Raw genomic sequence first — 16381 nt, 5'->3', positions numbered from 1 at the left:
ACTATGCCATGGTATGACAAAATTTTCTCTGGCTTGGATAACCCACCTTGGGAGCTTTCCAATAGCTTGCATAAATGCAACATGATAAATTAACAAAATAGACAAAGAGAGAGGGAGAGAATGAAGAGGGGACCATACATAGATAGATATGGGGATGGAGAGAGTGAGTGAGAGAGAGAGAGAGAGAGATCTTATGAAAGCCTCCCAAACAGCTCCTTCCCTCTCTGAAGGAGACCTCGTGAATGACTGTGGATGTTGGCCTGACTCCAATGAAGATCTCTTGCTGTCAATAAACTTCACCCTTTTTTGCCATGGTGGAGAGCCAGAGTTAGTTCTTTGAGGCTTGGAGTGAGAACCTCTTTGGTCAAGCCCTTGCACCTGTTTATCTCTCTAGTGTTGAGTACTCTGAGGCAGTATCCTCCACCTCAGAATGTGCACAGTAATCTTGCTTGGGCTTGGCCACCCACCATTGTTTCCCCCACTTCCCTCTTCTTGCTTGTGGCCCCCAGTGTCTTCATGACTCCATAACTGTTCTGAAACACCTGCCAAAAAGATGCCAACTATTCCATCTAAGGAGCATGATTACCATTTGTAATATCATGTGTGATGTACATCACCCTTAACTTGTGTCAAATTCATGATTACCATTTGTAATATCAAAGCAAATGTACAGACCTCATATATTCTTTTTCATATGCTAGCAAGATATGCTATTTGGTACATGCTAACAACCATAAAAAGTGTAGCACATTAGCGTGCTTACACACTTCTGCAAAGCACTAAGAGCTGATGAGACAGAAAAGGCTACTCAAGTTACAAATATAATAGGAAAAAGAAGTTTTCTTTTAAAAAAAAGAACACCCTAAAGAGCAACCTAAAGAGCAGCCTCCCTATTTTCTACAGTCACATAATTTATACATCAATTTGTTGTAACTTTTTCATTGGCTAAAGTTGTAGATCCTCAAAGCTGTCAACCTTGGTGATGGTAAGGTACCATCCCATTCTCATATTATTGCCCAAGAATAGCACTTGACAACCCTATTGGAACATTTTCATTGCCAGCCCTCTCCAAAGATGAAACTATGGCACCCTAATTTCTCCTTCCCATACATGCAAGGTCTACAACATCTCTTAACTACTTGCTAAAGGAAATAATTCTACAAAATGTATATGCATGCACCTCTACTACTGCGTGTAGATGATCTCCAAGCTACATGTAGCCAGTAGAAATGGGCCTGAAACATAAATTTGGCCACAAACTTCAATACAAAGTTCTGCACCTAGAAGATATCTCCTCAATGGAGCTCCTAGACCTACCCAAGGGGTATCATAAAAAAATAAGAAGGGGAAGATATGATGATGCGAGTCTTCGTGTGTATCACTTCCTTTTCCTTTATAGCTTCCTTTGTTTTTACATTTCAACTCCTTAGCCTGAACCAAGCTCCAAGCACACACACACTCACAACAATGGACAAGAAACACATAGAGATGGAAGGCTCAAATCTTCTTCTACTTGTTGCTCTTAAAAGAGGTCTACAAACAATAAGTGAAATCCAACATAAGTACTGGTGTACTATGTACAACTGGTTTATAATGTGAACACACTAAGTAGGTGTGAGATGTATGCCACAACTCAATTGGACTAGTGTACTAGTAGTGTACTATGTACAACTGGTTTATAATAATGTGAACACACTAAGTAGGTGTGAGATGTATGCCACAACTCAATTGGACTAGGAAGGTGTAGTCCAGCTGTATTTATCCAACATATGATACACGTGTACATTGTATGTGTCTCTGTATTTTCCAAGTGGCTCTACCACCTCTTTTTTCTGCCTCTTTTGCTTACGACTAGTGGTGTTCCAATGGTGATTACAATGACCCTGTTTTTTTTTTCAATCACTCCGCCTCTCTCAATCTTTTTAAAGGATCAAGTTTCTAATCATTAGTTCTCTTGCATCTTGAATCTTTTAAACAAATCCCCAACAGTTTATCAATCTCTTCTCTTCTGAATCAAATCCGGCCAAAAGCAATACCCAACAGCTATTAAGTTTAGACCTTAAAGACCTTAAACCCAACTCCTTATTCTTGTCTCTTGAGAAGGGCTCTTCAATGCCATAAGATTGCTCTTTATTTGGTTGAAATATGACAAAGAAGGCTATTTTTGAATGGGTCTTCATACACATCCATCTACATGCACAATTTACCACATATGGGATACTTTTGTGTCTGAACTCAAAACTATATTTCTTCCACCCCAATATTGGAAGAGTATTTGACCAATTTGGAGGATGAGCTTTACAAACTCTCCCAAAATGGCTCTCCCGTGCTAACCTATTCAAACAAGGTCATAATGGCACAACACTTGGGAAAGCTAGAAGACAAGAATTTGAAACATGGTTGGATACAATTATTCAATTTCTTGTATGAAATTTATTAGCCCACACTCTTCATGTTTGATGACTGTGCAACTGACAATTTCATCTCTATGCAAATGGTAGCTGCATCCTGGTACCCCCCTTGCTACACATCATTGGGTCTTTGGCCTATTAACTGTCACCCACGAACGTTACCCATTCACACTTAAGCCTCAAAGGCTTCTTGCAATGCTTCAAGGGCAATCCCCTACACACGGAACTCTGTTCTATATCGTTGGAGAATCTCCTTCACTGTGCGAGCGAAAGGGCTCTTCTTATCAGCAACTCAGTGTTCCTCTGATAAAACTTGATTTCTTGTAGAGCCCTATTCCCTTGGTGCATCATCCTTCTCCTCTTAGAGCTCTCTGTGTTGTGTTAGTGCATTGGTGAGGTTGGGACTTCCTTGGCTTGAAGAGCTTGACCTTTCTACGCTTTGCAGGAACCTCCTCTTGGTCTCTCTCATAGTCTGAATCCTCCTCCTCCTGTTGTTGTGGTACCTGTGTAGTATCAAGTTCCTCCCGGGTAGGTAGGGGACCCTATCTTGGTAGTAGGGTCTTGCCACCTATGGTGCTGCGCAATGTAGGAATGTTTTCACCAACCCAGACGAACTGCTCATCATCGGCCTCTCTCTCTCTTGATCTCTGGGGTGGCTACATTATGAGGTCTTCTTCACACGCTTGCTCCCACTAGAAGGGCATGCATGTGTGTGTGCTAGTGTTGCTGTGGGAGGAGGGTTGGACTCTGGTGATCCCATTGAGCGTGTCCTAGAATCCAAGGGGTCACTCTCTTCCGTGGTGTCAGTATGTGGTCGTTGGGTGCCTTGCACTGTGTTTTGTGAAGGCATGGTAACACGTGCGGTGTTCTTAGTGCGTGCCATATCCATATACGACTATGCTAACGTGGTGATGTGCTGGTGTCCTTACGTGGGTGTCCACGTAGATCTTGAGTCCACGTAGATCTTGAGCTCAAGCTCTCTAAAAAGGTGAAATGAAAATGAAGTGAGAGAAGAAACTATTAATAGTTTTTTTAAGGGAAAAAAAAAACCTAACTAAACTTATTTTCTTAGTCTTATTACATCTAGATTTATGCTGGTGCATGCACAACCCAACGCCTCCCTTGTCTCCTCATTCGTGCACGCCAAGCACCATGCCTATGGAAGCATTGGTCTGCAACCATTCAAGCCGAGCATGACTTTTGCAGCCTTGCGTGCCTCTTACGTAAGGAATACGAATGTGTAAATCAACCTTCCGTTTTCTAGCTTCATAAAGGAGATACACACACAGCTTGCAAACGCTCCATAGCTAAGCAGAGGAAGAAGCTAAAGCAGAGAGATCCTCATAGAGAGAGAGAGAGAGAGAGAGAGAGAGGGAGTGACTGAGAGAGACTATTAAAACTTTGCTGTTGTTGCAGGTTTAACACAAATCCATTTTTCTAAGTAAAAAATGATATTTTTGATATACAAATATACTAACATGGAGTTTTTCATCAATAAATTACATTTATGAGAAAAATTAAAAAATAATAATTTTTGGGATCCGCACAATTTCGGGATCTCATGGATGTAGTGGTTCCTGATTATGTTTATGGGGTTGTGGGTACTGACAGTTAGTTATGGATGTACTGGCTCCTATGTGACAGGCTTTTGACGTGACCCTTGAATTACAAGCTTTTTGGAGGGAAAAATTTATTTTCATCATACATATTGGTTGGGTGGTGTTTTTTTCACCTAAAAATGTAAAAAAATAAAAAATAAAAAATTTTCACTTTTTGGGGCCCACCTAAATACAAGAATGTTTTGCTGATGTGTGGAAGGGAGATATGGTGGGAGTTAATGAGAAAGGAGATTTCAAACTGACAAGAAAAAATCAATTTGTACTACAGAGTGAAGATAAAAAATTCAAAAAGTAAGAGAGAAAGTATGAGAAAAGTCAAAAAGTAAGAGAGAGAGTATGAGAATATTCCCTTTAAAAAGTGAAACTAGGGGGTATGGCTGATGTGGCAAGGCAAAAAATAGGGGTCATCATAGCCTTTGTCTCCCTTAAGCCCAGCTTTTTAAGCTCTAATCCCTTAAAATTAGGAATCCTTAGGAGGCCCTTTTTGGGTCCAAAAAATTCCTAATGATGTGGAGCATCGAATAGAGCTTGTGCGCAGTGCAACTGTGGTCAATAGACCTCCGTACCGGATGAGTTTGGTCAAGGAGAACGACATGTTGAAGGTGATTGAGGAGTACCTAGCGAAAGAACTCATTCGCCTCAGTTTCTCACCGTTCGCTTCTCCAGTTTTGCTAGTTAAGAAGAAATATGGCTCTTATCGAATGTGTATCGATTACAGAGCCTTTAATAAACTTACTGTAACACAGCGATATCTAATGCCAAGAAGCGATGATTTGATAGACGCTCTAGGTGGAGCTAAGGTCTTCAGTAAGATAGATTCAAAAAGTGGATATCGTCAGATTCGTATTAAAGGTGAAGATGTCTCTAAGACTTCTTTTCTTACTCGTTTTAGTCATTATTACGAGTACCTTGTTATGCTATTTGTACTTACTAATACACCAACCACATTTATGATGTTAATGAATCATGTCTTTAGACCATTCATGGTGAGTAAATTTATGGTGGATTTTATTGAAAACATTTTGTTTATAGTGAATCTTTATTGGAGTATGAACCACATTTGTTTACAGTATTTGGCGTGCTTTGGGAAAATGTGTTGTATGCCAATAAACAAAAGACTTTCCTATGTCAAGAGAAAGTTGAGTATTTGGGATACACTATATCGGCGCTAGGCATAATGATGGATCCAAAGAAAGTAGCAGTAATCTTGGCTTAGCCTGTTTCACAACAAGACATTACTAGTGCTCAGACCTTTCTTAGGACTATCTAGTTTTTATAAAAAGTTTATTATTTTTTATTCTAAAATAGCAATGCCATTGACTGACTTGTTGTAAGTTAATGTTATTTATGTCTAGATTTCACCTATGTTGATAATTTAAAGCAAGTGGGCGGTTACAACTGCACATGTGTTAATAAGTTAAAGCAAAAGGTTACAACTATACCTATGTTGAAGATCGTTGATTTGTCATTACCTTTTATCGTTGAGACTTGTGCTAGAAGCATTTCCATAGAAGCTGTGCTGAGCCAAGAAGGCCGACTAGTGGCTTTTGAAAGTAAGAAACTTAATAGTTTGCAACATAAGTGGCCCACACATGAGCTTAAATTGTATGTAATTATACATGCACTCAAGGTGTGCAGGAATTACTTGTATGGAGCTGAGTTTAAGGTATACACGGATCATGATACACTGAAGTATTTTTGTAACTACTCGGATTTAAGAGACCATCAAGCAAGATGGCTGTGCCAAGAAGGCCGACTAGTGGCTTTTGAAAGTAAGAAACTTAATAGTTTGCAACATAAGTGGCCCACACATGAGCTTAAATTGTATGTAATTATACATGCACTCAAGGTGTGCAGAAATTACTTGTATGGAGCTGAGTTTAAGGTATACACGGATCATGATACACTGAAGTATTTTTGTAACTACTCGGATTTAAGAGACCATCAAGCAAGATGGGCCAAATCGATGGAAGAGTTTCACATGAAAAGTTTGTACAGACGAGGAAAAGAGAATGTTGTTACCGATGCATTGTCTCGTATAATATATCAGATGAGTTTCAGAATGATTCAATATTAGCAAGTAATTAGTGTGTGATTAGAATAGAATTAGGACATTCCTTCTTTCTTCCTCTTGCTTCATTAAGGTTTATCATTAGTAAGAGAGAGAAAAAGAGAGGTTCATAAGGGAATAGAGAGAAATAGAGCTTTAGGTAAGATAAGCCTTGCTACTATACAAGCAACTTGTTGCTTGTGTTGGGCACATAAACAAAAGAAGGAAGCAATTTTTATTTTCTATTATTGCTCAGCTCCAAATCACAGCTAGAGAATGCAAGACGTAGAGACAAGCGTGAGCAAAGCAACTACAAGATTCTGCTAGCCATCACAAGAAACCGTGTGAGCTGCCTGCAACGTCAAAAAGGAGACATGGCTGCTTGGCAACGTCAAAAAGGAGAACGATTGCCTGCAATGTCAAAAAGAAGCCAAATCTCCATGCAGCCTCTAGTGCCTGCACACCAGAGGCTACCTCCCTCTTGCCGGACTTCTTTACTTCTAGTCTGTGAAGTTGCCGCCATATACTTTTGGTCTGTGAAGTTGCCCCGCAATAGTCAGTACCTGAGAGTGTTCATCCATTTCTTTCTCTTTTCAGACCTTATCTTGTCTCGAGCGTAAACTGAGCTCCACACGAATGCCATGCTAAAAGGATAATAGTTTGCCATTTTATTTTTTATTTTTAAAAAAAACTTTTGTTCTAAAAACATTTCCGGTGTGAAGGCTCTTCCATAAGAGCAAATTGTGGTGTGAAGGCTCTTCCATAAGAGGAGGTTCACATGGGAAATAAAATCCTAATGTACATGAGTGTGATGGGGTCCATTTACATGTCTTTGGCAACAAGGAAAGCATCAGCATGTTCTTTATCTTATGGATCATCATCAAAATCTGCAAAAACATAGGCATCACCGACATCCTATGGATCATGGTCTTCAACACCAACATGGACACTATCACCATCATTATATGTGTTGGCACAAGCACCACCATCATTTATATGTGTTGGCACAAGCAACACCAATAAAATCTTCATTGATAAAAAGTATTCATCATAAATTTATAACCGTTGTAAAAGTGGCCAAAATGAGCACGCTAGTGTTTGTGTGTGAAAAATAAGTATACAATTTATGTAAAAACCCTGCAACAACCAAATGAGTATGCAAGCGTAGGTGTGCACAAGCAAAGCATAAGTGGCAACAAACATGAAGGCTACAAGAAAAGATAGAACGAAGAAGAAAAAGAAGTAAAAAAATCCTCACAACAAAAACTCATCTCATTACCCATTTCTTAAACAAATTTTTTTTGTAAAAAATCCTACTTCCTACAAAAAGTGCTCGTAACCAGCCTCTGGGACCGATGACGTTTGAAAATTCATCCCTCACCTAGAGCCAAAGTAGCTTTAAGGGGGGGAAGTACTAACGTAGCACATGGGCCAAGTTTTCTCATAGCACACCAAGGGAATGTAGAAAGTAAAAACTCAAAAGCATTTTGTAACCGACATCCAACCACCTTGAGTAGCCCAAAGATTTGGTACCAAGGTGTGTGTTGAGAAAGTGCTGCCAAAGTGCACAAAAGGGAGTGAGTAAATAGAGGAAGAGTGAAAGCCTAAAAATTATACCCAATCTAGCACCCTAGGGGAGTGACAATCAACCTGACCATCTCTAAAAAATAACCTCTCAGCGAAAGAGTAACCAAGCCAAAGAGCCTCTGAGTTGCCTAGCTAAGTTAGAAATGAGGGGGGGTAAAAATAAGTTGTAAAACTTGCATCTGACCACCTTGCACTGGCCTAAGAAAATGGCACCAGGGGGGGTATTGAGAAATGTGGTACCATTGAGTATAAGGCAGAGGTAGGGAGTGAGAATGAGTAGCCAAGCAAGAGCAAAGTCTAGCATCAGGCCACATGAACAAAGGGAATTATCCCACATTGATGTACAAGCCCAAGGGTGTACCTCCTCATATAAAAGGGGGCCATTTCAAGCAATGAACATATCATTTGCACTTATCTCAAGTCTCTTTATGTATCCAAGCTAATTCATCTTGGTGTCTAATTATACTTGAGTGCATCTTAATTGGCACACACTCATTATTATGAGTTTTCTTCATTTCTATCCACCTTAGATTAGTGATGTGATGAGTGTAAAATTAGTTTATCATTAGGTAAATTTCTTATCATTAGGAGATATTGATCTATGATTCTCGACACGGTATGCATTCCGGACTCAGATAATTTGAGGGTATTAGTGACTCGATAATGTCATGATAGTCCATGTGCTAAACACCCAGGGATAAAGAAAAGAATTAAGCTCATTATACTTTCTAGTAGCGGCCACAGTTAAAGAAACACATTAATCATTATGTGACACATTGTTTACAGTGTCAGGTTACTAAATTCGAGTGTGTGAAGTCACCCAGATTGTTACATCTGTTGTCTATTCCAAAGAGGAAATGACAGAGTATTTCCATGGATCTCATTATGGGTTTGCCTAGAACCATGAAAGGTTATAATGCTGTCTTTGTTATTGTGGATAGATTATCTAAGATGGCACATTTTGTTCCTACTACGAATAGGGTTGAAGCTCCGCAAAGTAACAGAATTATTTATTGCTAATGTGTTTAGATTACATGGCTTGCCAGAATCCATTGTCTCGAATAGAGATCCATGGTTTACACGTAATTTTTGGTAGCATGTTTTTAGTAAACTTGGTACGCAACTTACATGAGTAGCAGTGATTATCCATAGACTAATGGTTAGGAGCAAGAGAGTCAACCAAGTCTCGGAGGATACGTTGAGAGCTTATGTCGGAGAATGACAGAGCAATTGGGAAAAGTATTTGCCTTTATTGGAGTTTGCGTATAATTCACGACGCACGCAAACTTTTCTCCATTTGAATTAAATTTTGGGTATAATCCATTGATTCCAAATACAATTGGATTACCTTAGTAGACACCCAGTGCAGTTGAATTTCTATCTCAGATGTAGTTAAATTTAGCTAGAGCTCGAGATTATATTCGTCGGGCTATGGATTGAGCAATTAAGTATGCTAATCCTAAGAGGACAGCGCGTTCTTTTAAAAAAGGGGAGAAAGTGTTTCTGCTTCTTCCTCAGAGAACTAAGAAGCTTTGTGTGCATATATCTACTAAGTCATTGCGTAGATATTGTGGGCCGTGGACAATTTTGAAACGAGCCGGAGTTGGCAAATAGTTTGAATTGTGCCATTAAGCGTCCAATTGATTCTGGTATGGCTGGAGTAATTATTGAAGCTGATGGTAGCTCTTCACATATTAATACTTCTGCTGAGATTACTAAGTGTATATTTTTGTTTCTTAGAGTAGAAGTAAGTTCTATGGCTTCTCTCTTTTTGGGAGAGGGTTCTTATGGTATGCTTATTGTTGTTTTGGCCTACCACATGATTTGAGACGCGAGCATACTTCTTCTTGGCACAGATGTTGACGGTGAGGCTTTTCTTTCTTTCATGACCTTCGGCACCCAGATGGTGGGAATTTTACCATCATAATATCCTTAAACAATGATTTTTTACAAATCTTATGTGAAAAGAGAATAGATAAAGCAAAGTAGACGTTTAGGCACTCATTTTTAACGGATCTTATGTAAAAGAGAATAGATGTGAATAGAGAATACATCCGACTTACATTTGACCTTATAAATCCATTTACAACTAATCACATTTTTATCATTTAGTAACTCAACAAAATCCTATGTGTCATTATGTACCAATGCATACATCTCTTCATCCATAGTTTTGTCACATGCTTCTTTGCTAATAGCCGCATCAAAACAAGTACATCAAAACAAGTAGACTCCACATGCTTCACCATAGATGTCATATATGCATAATGCATAGCATATTCTCTATATGTAACCTCTGCACTAAATATCTCACCCTTTGTAACCTCCTCAATGGATGTGGTTCCAATATGAGCTTCATGAGCTCTAGCATGTGGCAGTACATACATGTCATGTTTCACTCTTGGAGTTCTAATCTTTGCAATTCCCAACTCATCATCAAAACTCTCCAAACTAGTTGATTCATAACCTGCATTTCCAATGCCAATGCTTTCAACCTTCTTGCCTTTGTCTAATGCACTATTCTCGGTGCTCACATCATGTCTCAATCTCCCTGAACATGGACTCATATTATCACTACTAGATGTCTCATGTGGCCTGGACATACTAGTAGATTCCTCCTATGGTAAGTATACATCCACATTGGTTATCAACCATGACACTCTTACTTTCCTTGTACCAACTAGCTAGCTCATCAAATATCACATCACGACTAATAAAGACTTGTTTTATCACTAGATTGTAGCACTTGTATGCTTTCCTATCTTGTGCCTACCTAGAGTTTATTAACACAATCTTCACGTTGAGAGTAAAAGTTTTACTGAGCCTGTATTTTATCAGTTCATCTTGTGAAAGCCAAAGGTTAAATTTTTATCAACCTGCTATAGAATGAAAGCGATTCCTTATGTTTATAAGGCATTATGAAATGTCAAGAAAGAATCCTTTGATTCCAAGAGAAAAGAAGCAATGAAGCCTTCAGATCTAAAGAGTTTGTAACAGATCCTAATGGTGCAGAAGATGGTTGTCTAAGCTCTTGTTTACTATTTTTGAATCCGAGGAAGATCAGGTTCAATTTGCTCTATAATAAGTTTGATATCAGGATGTGTAACTAAAACAATAAAAAGGTTAAAAATTTAACTCAGACCCTGCACACCTTAAAGAATCGCTTAAAAGTACCTTTGCTTTAAGTATGTTTCAGAAGATTAGGTGGAAGAGAGCATCCTAATATTACCATTATGTATCTGCAACACCCAGGTCCCAGACATGAGCATCAATAGGTAACTCTAGTGAAAATTAAATTTTAATTTGAGAAATAGAAGTGGAGATTGTAGAGTTCAAAGACAACCTCAACAGTGCAAAAATTAAACCATACTTCAATCTACATTTTACGAGTTTATCTCGTGTATCCAATGGTTAGATTTTAAACGATCTGATTTAAAAATGAAAGCCAAGGGACGCCTTTTTGTTCACACATTATGGAATGCCAAGGGAGAACCCTGAGTAAAGTGAGTAGTGTAGATTCCAGTCTAATTGAAGTGGAGAAACACTTTTACTTGTTCCTTCCACCTACTCAGAAAAAAAAGGGATGTGACGACTTACAATGTGACCTATAGAAAGATCAGCGCCAACCGTGTATAAAACCCCACTTCTTCTCACGGGTAACCCACATCTGCATATGTAAAAAAAGCAGACTTTTCAACCCAGCTCTTTAAGGGATCAATATACAAAGATGAAGAGCTATATGGTTAACAGCAGCCTGCCCGCCCATCAACCATAAAAGCTGTGTCCCTTGCACTCTAGAGCAAATCACGAATAGACCCTGTTGCTGGATTGAGACCTTTATCTTTGTTTGGAGGACACCAACAGGAGAAATATCGGTGCTTTGAAGAGACATCGTTTATGCTATTTTCGACTGTAGACAAACTTCTGCATGAAACTCTTCCCCACAGGAGCCCTTGGCACTGGAAGAAAAAACTGTCTAAAGAGAGGGACAGTAAGTGCATTTCAAGCTTGAAACCCCTGCAAACCCTCCAGCAAAACCACCGAGTGCTCGCCTCGGGATTCGTTGGTGACAAAGATGAGAATCTGTAGCACAGAGCAAACGTGCCTTTATTAAAAATCTTGAAGTCAAGAGTAAGTCTTTTTCGCACTCAAAAGGTGTAGCATATAATCATTCCACTCATGTTTAAGAAGTGTCGAGCTTCCCTGCGGCAGCTAAGTATGCTATTGACTCCTCCAAATACATAGACATATTCATATTTGCATGTGTGCACACGTGTGTGCGTGCACGCATACATGTACACCTGCATGTGCATGTGTACATGCATGTACCATATAAATTTATTTGATTACTTTGAAGTATTTATAGAACTTTCACCACATTAATACAAACCTCGAGACATCTCGTCCAAAACAAATTGCGGAAATGATCTGAGAAAACCAACTCGAGACTGCAGATCTAGAATGTAAGCTAAAGCAACCCCCACTGAGTGGCACATGCTGAAATACAGTATAACTGGTACAGCCTCATCAACTCCAACCCCCCTCGCAAGGGTCCCAATTATTTGGAGTCCAAACCCCAACAGCCTTGTCTTCAAATGCAAACTGTAAAACATCAGTTGTTGGGTGAAGGTATCACAACCAGGTCTTGAAGGTTCCAGAAGAAGATTGCTACAATTATGCTGTGATCAAAAAATATACCAAAAAGGAACCCGACGATGGACACTCGTAAAAATGCACTGTGCCAGTATGAGAGCCAGGTTAAGTGTTGATTCCTGCCAAAGCGAACAAGCAGGTCCCACCATCACATTCATTCAAAACTGCATTAAGGAACTTCCCACATCCATAATTGCAATACATTCAGGGCAGTTACAGGACAGTCCCCACCCAAAAAGTTGGACGGGCAAGATTGCCTGGCCATCCTTACCAGCAGGGGCGGCCAAGATGTGACCTGCTAAAGAGTGAGGGGGACTGTTCTGTAATCGACCTGAGACATGACAAAGATGAATTACCGGAAAAGATGCAAGAACTGTAACCCCTTCTCCAAGCCATATAGAAGAGAAGGCAACCAACAGGATTGTGCCGCGATTGCCTCGATACCTAAACAACATTGGGTCAAAGCTAGTTAGTCAGGTGATCTCAAAAAATGGCATACAGTGGTCTCGTGCAAAACTTCAGGCTGGATACACACAGATCCCCACCCTTCTTGGCTGGGCAAGATTGTCCGACCAAGACTTATCAGCAGGTCGGTGCAGTGGTGATGGGTACCCCCCTACAGGCATGCACCTTTATGTAGAACCCCCTCATAAATTAAGCCACACTCGATCATAGGTGGCCTCTATAGAATACGTAAAATCTAACATTCAAGACGGCCAGTTTACCAGCTTGAATATCGGAAGTGGACAACCAGCATTGTAGCACATATGGAAGCAATCCACAGGTATGAAAGGAGCCTTGTCAAGAAATTTGGCAGATGAAGGAATACAACATCCTCCTGAAAATAGAAATCACACATTACAGGGATGGCATAGCTAACCCCTTTGACAAAATTACACTCCACAAAGCAGGATTTAAATGGGCAGCAAACCTTGACTTCTGCAATTCTTTGACCTTCGTGTGTCTGAAAAAGTAGGCATATAAGTGTAACATGAACAAAAAACTGGAACACAAAAGGGATGACATCTTTCTTGTCAGAGTTCGTGCTCAAAATCTGCCTGTATGCCCTCTCTAGCCCTGTATTATTGAATGCCAAGGATAGAGGGCAGATACGAACGGCACTATTTGGAACTGCTGTAGCAGCTTCCATGGCAGCCTTCAGCTGAGCATCACCTTGCCTTTGAGCTTCCCTTGTTGCCTCTCTAGCTCGTTCATACAATTCTTCATAATCCTTATGTGAAAGGCTTGCATCTTGACTCTGTTGTATAAAACTCCACTTTGCTGCCATTATTGCAAGAGAAAGGGGAAGCTGCAAGGTCTATCTGAGCTCTGATAGGGCTAACTGCCGTGTCCTTAGGAGAGCAAATGATATGACTTTGTCCACCCAGATACCACACCCCAGGCTACAATTTTGTCTACAAGGACCACAAGCGTGAGAGACTGGCTCGACACGTCATATGCTTTTGTGTTGAAGTGCAGTCCCTACATTGTAAAAACTGCATCATTTTAGGGACAAGAACACGTCCAAAAGATATGACCCATTGAGAAAGAAGTTCAGCAATCTGAGCACACGATTGAAATTGTAAACTTCATGTAGACTAGGGAAAATGACGACCTTTAATTTCTGAGCAGAGAAATACAAAGGAAACAAGCAAACAAGAAGCTTAAAACGCATAGCTTTGAACCATATTTAAGAAAAAGCTATGCAGAAAGGCACACATGAACCTTGAAGAAGGTCTGTGTTGACTTGGGAGAGAAGAAAGAGAAATGCTGAGAAAAGTTAGTCACTTAGGCAGAAAAGTGAGAAGCAGTCATGGCGTTTAAAAGGTATAAGTTGGTCAAAAAAAGCCATAATTCTGTGTATAATTTGAGCGAAAAAGATGAATAAAGCTGAGGAGGCTTTTGAGTATGACTAATGCAGAAAGGCAAGGTAATGTATGTGGACATAAAACTTACCAGGCATGCATGATTAATTGTGAATTTAAATTAATTCAAAGGAAACGGGCATGAAGCTTGATAGGCACGATTACGTAGGAATACATAGCCATGCACAATTTGATGCAGAAATACAAGGCAATGCAGAGGAGAAGCAGGCATGAAGCTTAATATCAAAGCTTCTGCGTAGCCTCTGTGTGTGTGTGTGTGTGTGTGTGTGTGCGCGCGCGCGCTGCGTGTGTAGGGTTACCTGGGCAGTCTAGGAATATGAAGAGCTGCAAGCTGCAAGCAGAAACCCTTGTCTTCTTCCAACAAAACTTTGAACGGCAGCCTTTGTCGGAGTAACATTGTACGGCCGCCTTGTTTGGTGCAGGGCATGCTGATGGCAATCCACATTCTCGTACTCTGCCCTTTGCATCAAACATGAAGCCACTAGGTTCCGAGAAACCAAGGAAGCCCCAAGTACTCTAATACGAGCAGAAAACACCCTCTTGTTGCAACAGAGACAACAGGGACAGACGACCGTGCACAGGTAAGGGACCCGGGCGGCCTTCTTTTGCGCAAGGGCAGTTTCTCAGCAACCACAATGGACGGACCCAAGTGCAAAAGAAGGCTTTTGGCCGGAAAATGAAAAGAACCCAAGTCACCAGATGGCCGCCCAATACTACTCGCTCTGCCCCTGCTTGAGCTACTACTCTTCCCTCGCCATAGGTTGCCCTCTATGCACCCGAGGTTGCCCTCTATAAAGGCGCTTAACAGGTTGCCTTCTTTTGCGCAAGGGCAGTTTCTCAGGACCCAAGTGCAAAAGAAGGCTTTTGGCCGGAAAATGAAAAGAACCCAAGTCACCAAATGGCCGCCCAATACTACTCGCTCTGCTCCTGCATGAGCTACTACTCTTCCCTCGCCATAGGTTGCCCTCTATAAAGGCGCTCTCACACACTTCACAACTACTGGCTAAATATATATATATGCACCCGAGGTTGCCCTGCGCTTAACAACTATAACCCACTCTGGCTAAATATATATCTATGCACCCGAAACGTTTTTCAATAATTAATTAGTTTGGTGGGAAGCTTAAAAATCTACAAAGAAGATGGAAGGAAATATAAATAAAATGGAAAGGCTAAGGTTTTTTTGACCTTAAGATAGATCTGATTTTGTAGGTGGAGAGATTTCGTGAAGGCACACATGGTAGCAATGCCGTTTAATTCTTTTTTTGGAATTTATTTCTATTTTTAGGATTTGACGTTTTCTTTGCTTGCGTCTCTCTCTCTCTCCTTTTTTCGTGTCTCCCTCCCAACCCTACGTGCGAGAGGGTGAGCCGCCATCCGCTCCCCTCATGATCTTGTGCGTTCCCCTGGTGCCCTCCACGTTTCTTACAGAGTGTCTTTTGCACACATCTCTCTAAATTCTCTCTCTCGCCTATATATCTAGCATGCAGCATTCTCTGTCTCTTGTTTTTCTACAGTGATTATGCTTGTATCCTCTGTTGAGGCGCGTAGGAAGGGCGGAGGTGGGGTGCGGTTCACTGTGGAAGGGATGAGCCCTTAACCTTAATCGTTAAGGTAATATTAATTAATGTCTACACATATCGAGTATTAATTAATACACCACGAATAAAAGTGTCAATAGAAACCACAAATAAATATAAACTGGCTAAATATAGGCTTATGAAGAGAAAAGGTATGCAGGCGTGCGAGACCAAGACGAAGGGTACCCTTCAACAAGCCTCATTGCCCTCCAAAACTTCATAGAAGCCCACCTTGAAAATTTGGTTTCTAAAGAAGCCACCCAAAGTAGATTGGCCAAGTTACCTTATTGGCCTTCAATTTTGAAAAATTTTGAAGTCTAAGGCAAGATTGTGAATTTCAGGCATGAAGGGCAACACGGAAGTCAAGATTTGGGATGCTAACTTGACAGCTCCTCCACGTGTGTAAACAAACAATGTAACGTTTCTTTCACACTGTGTTGCCCATGGGGCCTTTTTCAACGTAAAGTATGTATACTTGGGGGGGGCAGAGATTAATATACTCATGTGAAATAAACCTTACACATGTCATATTGGATTCCATTAGAAGTGAGGCCCCATAGCTTATGAAAGAACAAATTACTAATGCAAAACAAGA

At 40.4% G+C, this 16381-nt stretch overlaps 1 protein-coding gene across 1 annotated transcript; it reads right to left on the bottom strand.

The window, feature by feature from the left end:
• Positions 1–11004: 11004 nt before the first annotated feature.
• Positions 11005–15221, bottom strand: LOC147638570 (uncharacterized). The gene is made up of 7 exons (XM_086798487.1): positions 14506–15221; positions 13252–13802; positions 13046–13158; positions 12677–12764; positions 12366–12439; positions 12058–12269; positions 11005–11750 (listed from the first exon to the last, which is right to left on the bottom strand). The coding sequence occupies exons 2-7, from the start codon at positions 13606–13608 to the stop codon at positions 11644–11646; spliced, it is 951 nt and encodes a 316-aa protein (XP_086654613.1). The 5' UTR covers positions 13609–13802; positions 14506–15221; the 3' UTR covers positions 11005–11643.
• Positions 15222–16381: the final 1160 nt, after the last annotated feature.

The sequence above is a fragment of the Cibotium barometz genome, chromosome 5 (assembly GCF_041138505.1).
Source record: "Cibotium barometz isolate CiBa-2024 chromosome 5, ASM4113850v1, whole genome shotgun sequence".
Classification (NCBI taxonomy): domain Eukaryota; kingdom Viridiplantae; phylum Streptophyta; class Polypodiopsida; order Cyatheales; family Cibotiaceae; genus Cibotium; species Cibotium barometz.
Note: the sequence above shows the minus strand (reverse complement) of the source record. Positions and strands in the feature narration are given on the sequence as shown.